At 42.0% G+C, this 9,481-nt stretch overlaps 1 protein-coding gene across 1 annotated transcript in view; it reads left to right on the top strand.

Annotated features, from left to right (window-relative positions):
• Positions 1-2,982: 2,982 nt before the first annotated feature.
• LOC126458468 (B-cell CLL/lymphoma 7 protein family member B-A) overlaps positions 2,983-9,481 on the top strand; it is a 43,707-nt gene continuing 37,208 nt past the window's right edge. The window contains exon 1 of the mRNA XM_050095546.1: positions 2,983-3,219. Coding sequence (XP_049951503.1) covers positions 3,128-3,219 — 92 coding nt within the window. The 5' untranslated portion in view covers positions 2,983-3,127. The remainder of the gene's footprint in view (positions 3,220-9,481) is intronic.

Here is a 9,481-nt window from a genome sequence, read left to right as displayed (position 1 = left end):
TTGCCCACACTTTCTTGAAAAACTGTTAGAATGCTGGGGAGAACTGTCCAGAAGCTCATGAGCATGGAATCGATCCGGAAGAGGCAGTTGGGGAGCTCTGGAGGCGACATGAAGGAAGGTTCCTTCAATTTAAAGGGATCTGGTGTAGTCGTTCATTGGGGGAATGCACGAAAATCAAGTCCAGGACCAAGCCAAGCCTGCCAATCGATCAGGACTTCGTGAGTGTCCTGCATATGCTGGAACAATAACAACACCTGGGCAGAGACATCCACCTGTTCCGTCATGCTGGAAGCAACGTGACAGTAAGTGGAACGATAGAAGCCAAAACACAGTCTACTTAGGTCAGAGCACACAGATGAAACACTGACTCGCAAAAAAAAAAAAAAAAAAAAAAAAATATACCTCATCACCAGCTGATATGTCCACCAATGGCGGAGTATGAAAAATTCCCAGGTATAAATGAATATGAAGCTTATTGCAACACATAGAGACAGTCTTCTCTGACAGGAGCTAATTTGTAACACAATAATTTAAAACAAGCGGCTTCTTGAATGTTGAAAGAACAATAATACCTGAAGGCTGAAGGCCTAGAAGTGTTACAGTCAATTAAGTTCAAAAATCCAATGTCCATACACTAAGCATGCCACAAGAGAAGTTCAGAAGGGATATGCAAAAGTTAAAGTTGCGAGAATATGAGGAAACATTTAAGTCTTGAAGGGATACGCCAAAGTTTACACTCAGCAGCCAGCCACTGTGGCCGAGCGGTTCTAGGCGCTTCAGTCCCGAAGCGCGCTGCTGTTACAGTCGCAGGTTCGAATCCTGCCTTGGGCATGGATGTGTGTGATGTCCTTAGTTTAGTTAGGTTTAAGTAGTTCTAAGTCTAGGGGACTGATGATCTCAGATGTTAAGTCACATAGTGCTTAGAGCCATTTGAACCATTTTTTAAATTCAGCACATTGAGAATGAAAACCAGAGACAAATACTACAAAGTTCAGTTGTTGGTCTAGGCTTCAGAGGCTACATCTTTTTGCTGTAGAGGCGACAAATGGTGTAGGTTCGTGACTAGCAGCTTCTGTAGGCAAAGGCTCATGTGGTTGGCTGTGGCGTCGTAGTGGCAGCTCCGGAGTGTGATCCTGATTGTGGGAATGCTTTCGAAATTGGCGCCTGGTCCAGGAAATTCACTCAGAGCAAACTCCTTAGAGTAGTCTGGGCGCTAGCTTAAATACTGCCTGGGCTCCAGGATACTGCAGTACTACTTTTGGTCACGAGGCCTGTAGAGGAGAAAAGGTCCACAAGGCCAATGACCTCTGGTAGTGCTTGGATTGTCACCTGGTGGCTGGGCAGTGTGCGTCCATCCTTTGCCAGTCGTCTGAAGAGCTGTCCCCTGTGAGGTCCATGCCTGCATAACCCTTCTGTGTTGTTGGTTGTTGGGTGAGTAGACGGAAGGTCTCGACACGCCATCTTTTGAATAAAAATTGAGTTGTTATGTCCTGAGCGTCAAATAAATTATTAGATAAGGAGTCTCCAATCTCACTGCAAAGAGTAAGATACCATACGCCTCAGAGTAGGAACACAGAGAATAAGAAGTCTACAAATGTATGTGAAATGAATATGAAAACTGTGGATGAATATTCCTGTTATGGCAACTTAACATTACAACTGAGGAGTGTGTTATCTCCTCAACAAACTACAAGAAAGTGAAATGAAGGGCACAGATGAGGCGAAATTCAAAACTTGAAAACACAGCTTCTATTCTAGTGGATACTGGCGTGTACAACATTCCCAAATTTGTTGAGGCCGAAGACGATAATCTGCACATAATATTTCATGGTTAAAGTTGTTTGCACAACTTTTTATAAAATAAATTAAAAATGACGCACTGAAAGTTAAATGACTTAACGACTAAGAACTTTCCTAACATATTTTCCAGTTTCAGAAATAACCAATAAACTTTTTATTTATTTATTTTAATGCGAAACAAATAGTTCAGACAGAGATACAAGTAGTCGGTTACCGGCTAATGAAGTGTTGTTGCCAAAATTATCGCCGCAGTTTCCCAAGCAAAAAGTCTAAAACCTCGCTGTGACCTCCTTCTGGAATTTGCCAGTCCGAACGTTGTCGTCACTTTGTATTAATCGTACCTTATTATTTTGATACTTTTTATCTCACTGTCGCCTTTGTGTTTTCTTTTTTGTGGCCTTTTCATCACATTAAATGCAGCCCAATCTACCAAACAAATTAGGGTATCCTAAGCAGACTGCTTGTCTAATGAGGCAACTAGTGGACACGAAAATGCCCATGCGTATGTGCATTCTTTCCGTAATTTTTGTACATGCGCCCTCATTCACTTGTGTCCGCGATTGCGCACGAAGAAAGAGGCATCGTCTGGACATAAATTAACTCTTAAGATACTACATGATGAAACACACATGGGCCCCAGCCGCCTCTCTTTTGCTAAGCATTGCAAGAAATTCCCACCGAACGCGCGAAGCAACACGCTTGTGCGCACGGTCTGCATTTTTTGGAAATTACGCAATCACGAATTGGCATACCTATTTGCGCTGTTGGAAATGTAAGTGCATGCGCCAATTTGAACGAAGGAAAAAGCGTTGCGTGGATGCTGATCTGTGCTGTCGTGTGTGTCCTACACAGTTGTGATGAATGGCCAAAAGACGAATAAATAAATACTTCTACGACTCGTGGTACTTCGCAGACTCAAAACATTCTTGCCGATGAATGTTTTAGTACCTTTTCACTGACGGCCTGTGTGAATGTTGCTATTGGAATTGTTTTGTGGAATAGTTCGATGTTATGTTCTGTCAAATGTGTATCGATTTTCAGTCGTCCAAATCATACATAAATTACATATCGCTATGAGATAATGGTCAAAATCAGTAAAAGCAGGTAAACGCAAGCACATTCGTCTGTCCAAGGGTGTTTCGCTGTTGCATATTACTGATCCCTGTATCTATTGGAATGTCTGTGATACCAAGGAACATCCAATATCGAAGTGGTCTCGCTTGTTGTGTACAGTGTTAGTTGTAGTCTGCTGAAGCCAAGGTTAGAAGCGGTGATACAAATGCAATCTGGCACAGCCGACATTAGATTTTGAGCATCATTTTCCAAAATGATGTCGAGATCCGTAAGAGCTGAAACCCGAAGCCGAGCTAAAGATGACATTAAACGTGTCATGCAAGTCGTCGACAAAGTTCGACATTGGTAAGTTGAAAAAGACTTGTTAATCGTGCTTTTGCTGATCAACTTCGAAAATACTATTATAACTGAACAAAAGCTGTGTGTATTTTCGTGCCTTAAATTTTTCCTGATTGCGGTGTTAAGTGCCGCAAAAGAGAAAGCGGAAGATAAAAATCTCGGTAATGGCGAATTTTAGTTAGAAATACTTTCAAACATTTTCTCTAATGTGAGGATATGCCGAAAAGTGGTCGTGGTGTGGAGGTATTCTTGAGGTGCATAATTTTGAGGGGCAATGGAAATAACCCTGTATAAACTCTGCAATGGTAGAACCAGTTTAACATTTATCATTGTTACATGACGTATTTGATGCGACGATTTTCTTCCTGTTGTCACAGGTTACAGTGGTCGGCAATCTTTCGTAATGGATTTTAAACGACCATTAAGATCTTAAGAGAACGTCAGATATGAGTTTCGCGTTTACTTCTTTCCACTGCCATGGTTAATTCTGAGTACCTTAAATAAACTTGGAACGGCATTCTTCAAGCAAATTACTCTTGGTATTTCATGCAGAATTGTAACAGTGCATTAAGCAACTGCAGTAATTCACAGTGAACTGGATTATATGCAGCTTTATAATTTAAAAAAAAAATTGTGCTCTGGCTACATTTCGTAAATTTATTCATTAGCCCACCAGTGCAAAAGATGGTATATGGGTTTATACAAAATCGTAGTCATGACGAAAATTATGTTGCTTTGGAGAAAATTTAACAGCAAAGGTTGCATTCAGTATTACTTATTCCGGATTATTGGTTTCAACAATTAAGCCTAAGTCTGTCGTCTTCTCCTCGGTGAAGTGATGCATTTACTTTAAGTACATGTAAAATCATTATTCGTCTTTACAAATGAGGAAATGGAAATTCCAGATTTTCATACGTAAAAAAAAAAAAAAAAAAAAAACCCACACTTCTTATATGTCCTGTTCAATTTTGACTGTATCTCTTATACCATGTTGACATTCTGTTGGTTATTGTGTAGCACATTCCACACAGGACGTATTAAGTTTTTTAAAGATACTAAATGTAGAATTTCCATATTCTCATATGTAATGGCTAATATAACTCTTGTTTATGTACTGTATGTAAATACAAGACTTTACTTATCAGAAGATGGTCTTGACTGTTGAAACTAGTAATCACGAATAACTAGTACTGAATGCCGTCTCGCCTAATAAATTTTCTCCAAAGCTGTTATGGATCACTCCTTATCCCTAATGATGAGAAATTTCAATCAAAATGTGTTGCATTTTTGTTCAGTAATTCTGGCTGCGAATTTTACAGTGTTCACATATCACTTTCATTAAACATGTAGTTATTGACAGATGCTGTGAATTACATGAGTGGACAGTGCACCAGGTTGGGATAGACAAGGTGTGGGTATCATCAAATTGTGTTCAAAGAATGTTAGGCAGGTGATACATCCTAGTTAGCTGGGTGCCAGTGCAAGGTGGAGCTGTGGCTTTATTTACCACTGTTTGGCAGCAGCCAGATGCAACATACGATCCCTCCCTTATTGGCCATACAACAGCACATAAGAGTGGGGGAGGGGGCAGACTTGCTGTCGGCACTATAGTGGAACACAAAAGAACCTGCAGAGATGCTAATCTTGTGTACCACAATTAACTGTAATTGAATAATATTTTGTTAGAAAGTTCGGGACAAACTGACTAGGTAACTTGCACTGAATATCTGAAAGTTATCTTTGTATGCAGATTAATATAATTTGAAAAGTCTTTCTAACAAGTCTGTTAGGTTATGCAATGGTAAGTAATTCACTTTCTCAGCTATAAGAAGTTGTCAGTAGCTGAGCTGATCATTTGTACTATTTATTTGTCCATTGCTTTGTGTTCCTGATTCAATTTTCCTAAAATATCATTTGAAATGTTAGTTCGAGGTGAAGGAAATTTTGTAAACTATTTTCTGGTATTGTTTTCTTGCCTTTCTATGTGCATTTGATATTTATCAGTAACTTCCATGTATCTGAGTTACTGCAGTACATGGGTAAGGAATATTCTCATGGAAATCTAGGTTGAAGGGGCAGTTTGTCTTCTGCTGTTGGATAAAGACTCTTCTGTGCAGTGCAGTTCTTTGCTACAGGCATTTCTGTTGCTTCTGTGTTTTTTCTGGTGTCTCCTGCTTACCTTCCATTGGGTTGACATCATGGTCTTTCCTCATCTCCTGGAATCAAGCGAAGAACGTACATAGTCCAAATTAAGAAAATTGGTAGATATTGTGAGGATAATTTAAAAAAAATGATGTGGAAATGTATATTTGCGGTAGTACATCTTTCTCTTATGGAATTGAAATAATTGTATGTTGTTATGGGCTAGGAGACACCATCTGGGGTGGTTTTACCGACTGGTGTTAGTTGTTCTATTTGACGTCACATTGGTAATTTGTGAATCAGTGAAGATGAGGTGAAGTATGTGGATGTGCTGCAGCTTAGCTTGTAAAGAGTACTCAAAATTAGAAAAAAATAGTGTTGTGCATAACCTCCGTTACTTCTTATACAAGAAGTGTGTATGTAATCAGGGGCAAGGGGAGGGCAGTAGTCACTCACTCATCCTCAGGGGGAAAAAAATAAACTTGCTTTGTTCCCCCATCTTGTACACACCCTTTAAACATTAGCTTGAAGAAAGCCAGACTATACAGTGATGAACTGCTGTTGAAAGAATTTTGCTAACAAAAGCTTTTGTAGCATAAGGGGCAGTCAAATGAAAACAGGACAAATGGAAAAAAATAAACTTATTATTTCTAAAGAAATTGCTGTAACTTTTAATAAATTTATCCCACTATGTAATAAAGTGGTCAGTACATTTATGGAACCATGTTTGTGGTTGCCTATGGAACCGTGGCTGTACCCAGGTGTGCACCTCTTTGTTAGAAACAAATAAATGGAACGAAGGTTTTTCATCAGGGCCCTCAAAACATGGAAATTGCGTGGGATGAGATTGAGACTGCACCAAATAGAAGTGTTGATATTTTTTAAAATGTTTAAGAAAATCATTATCGGCCCTCAATATATCGATGAAAAAATAACGCTGTACCTGCCTACAAAAATATTGGCTGCACATTGTAAATATACTGCTGGTTTTAGAGCCGTATGTTTAAGTATTGATTTATTATTAGGTATTCTGTACATCAACAAGCTAGCAGCTTACCTATCCCCCTAAGAGCAAAAATTTAAAGAACAATGCACGTTCACACTTGGTGACAACCACTTTGCTGACAATCGTACATTTTCGTCACATCAGTTTCGTCTGGAACACTTCCCAGTTCGTTTCATTTCTGCCATTGTGGTGATGGTAAATGTTGTAGTTTCTGTTGGTAGTGCTGATTGCCAGCTTTTTCCCACAGAAATCTCCGCCCACAATAAAGATCTATCTTATCATTTAGATTTTTGTTTCTTATTGCAACTGCTACGCTGTTTCTTCACATTGTAAATCTTGCTATTCCATTCACAACACCACTCCTGAGTGCAATTGGACTTCCTTTGTGCCACATACAATTGCTTTACACATAAAAGAGAAAGATTGGATGTGATGAAAGCTCAAAAAGTCGTAAGACTCTTTCACACAGTGAAAGTAAAATTATGTTCTACTAAAATTTCAAACGAACAACTTCGAATATTTGACAATTCTGAAAAAAATATGAAATAAAGATATTGGCACTCAATATTGCCAGTTTGATATCGTTATGTTGGGGAAATACTGTCATGAGGGAAACATTCCACGTGGGAAAAATATGTCTATGCCTTTTAATATGTCTGCTTGTGTCTGTATATGTGTGGATGGATATGTCTGTGTGTGCGAGTGTATACCCGTCCTTTTTTCCCCCTAAGGTAAGTCTTTCCGCTCCCGGGATTGGAATGACTCCTCACCCTCTCCTTTAAAACCCACATCCTTTTGTCTTTCCCTCTCCTTTCCTCTTTCCTGACGAAGCAACCGTTGGTTGCGAAAGCTAGAATTTTGTGTGTATATTTGTGTTTGTGTGTCTATCGACGTGCCAGCACTTTTGTTTGGTAAGTAACACCATCTTTGCTTTATATATATATATATATATATATATATATATACACACGCGCACTCTCCTGGAAATTGAAATAAGAACACCGTGAATTCATTGTCCCAGGAAGGGGAAACTTTATTGACACATTCCTGGGGTCAGATACATCACATGATCACACGATCACACTGACAGAACCACAGGCACATAGACACAGGCAACAGAGCATGCACAATGTCAGCACTAGTACAGTGTATATCCACCTTTCGCAGCAATGCAGGCTGCTATTCCCCCATGGAGACGATTGTAGAGATGCTGGATGTAGTCCTGTGGAACGGCTTGCCATGCCGTTTCCACCTGGCGCCTCAATTGGACCAGCGTTCGTGCTGGACGTGCAGACCGCGTGAGACGACGCTTCATCCAGTCCCAAACATGCTCAATGGGGGACAGATCCGGAGATCTTGCTGGCCAGGGTAGTTGACTTACACCTTCTAGAGCACGTTGGGTGGCACGGGATACACGCGGACGTGCATTGTCCTGTTGGAACAGCAAGTTCCCTTGCCGGTCTAGGAATGGTAGAAGGATGGGTTCGATGACGGTTTGGATGTACCGTGCACTATTCAGTGTCCCCTCGACGATCACCAGTGGTGTACGGCCAGTGTAGGAGATCGCTCCCCCCACCATGATGCCGGGTGTTGGCCCTGTGTGCCTCGGTCGTATGCAGTCCTGATTGTGGCGCTCACCTGCACGGCGCCAAACACGCATACGACCATCATTGGCACCAAGGCAGAAGCGACTCTCATCGCTGAAGACGACACGTCTCCATTCGTCCCTCCATTCACGCCTGTAGCGATACCACTGGAGGCGGGCTGCACGATGTTGGGGCGTGAGCGGAAGACGGCCTAACGGTGTGCGGGACCGTAGCCCAGCGTCATGGAGACGGTTGCGAATGGTCCTCGCCGATACCCCAGGAGCAACAGTGTCCCTAATTTGCTGGGAAGTGGCGGTGTGGTCCCCTACGGCACTGCGTAGGATCCTACGGTCTTGGCGTGCATCCGTGCGTCGCTGCGGTCCGGTCCCAGGTCGACAGGCACGTGCACCTTCCGCCGACCACTGGCGACAGCATCGATGTACTGTGGAGACCTCACGCCCCACGTGTTGAGCAATTCGGCGGTACGTCCACCCGGCCTCCTGCATGCCCACTATACGCCCTCGCTCAAAGTCCGTCAACTGCACATACGGTTCACGTCCACGCTGTCGCGGCATGCTACCAGCGTTAAAGACTGCGATGGAGCTCCGTATGCCACGGCAAACTGGCTGACACTGACGGCGGCGGTGCACAAATGCTGCGCAGCTAGCGCCATTCGACGGCCAACACCGCGGTTCCTGGTGTGTCCGCTGTGCTGTGCGTGTGATCCTTGCTTGTACAGCCCTCTCGCAGTGTCCGGAGCAAGTATGGTGGATATATATATATATATATATATATATGTTATCAACAGTTCTAGTACTGAGGAAGTGTAAGGACTTCACAGCGAAACTTATGTAGTGGACTCTCAACAGCCTTGGCAATGTGAGTGAGACCATGGTATTTGGAATCAGCTGAAATCACTAAAATTGAACAAAGCTCCAGGACACAAAGGCATCCCTATCAGATTATATACAGAATTTGCGGCAGAGTTAGCTCCTCTTTAACCATAACATACCAAAGATCCCTTGAACAGAAAATTGTGCCTCTGGCTGGAGGACAGCACAGGTCACACCGATCTACAAGGTCAGCAGAAGTGACCCACAAAACTACTGTACGATGTTCTTGACGTCCATTCACTGTAGAATCTTAGAATGTATTTTGAGCTTGACATAATGAACTTTCGTGTCAGCCAGCATGGATTCTGAAAATACTGATCCTGGTGAAAATAACTCACTTTTTTCACCTGACGAACTGAATAATTTGGATCAAGCAGTGAGGTATGTGCAGCTTTTCTAGATTTTGGAGAGGCAGTTGACTCAATACCACTTCTACACATTTTATCGAAAGTGTTATCATATGAGGTGTCGTGCAACATTTGTGATGAAAGAGGATTTTTTGGTAGGGAGTTTTGGGAGGGAGTTGTTGAGAGATGTAGAAGTAACTTCAGATGTGCCCCAGGCAAGTGCTTTGGAAACCTTGCTGTCCATGTTGTATATTAATGACCGTGCAGACCGTATTAATAGTGTGGGATTCAGTT

This window comes from Schistocerca serialis, chromosome 1, assembly GCF_023864345.2.
Source record: "Schistocerca serialis cubense isolate TAMUIC-IGC-003099 chromosome 1, iqSchSeri2.2, whole genome shotgun sequence".
In the NCBI taxonomy this organism is placed as follows: Eukaryota; Metazoa; Arthropoda; class Insecta; order Orthoptera; family Acrididae; genus Schistocerca; species Schistocerca serialis.
This window is presented reverse-complemented; position numbering and strand designations above follow the sequence as displayed.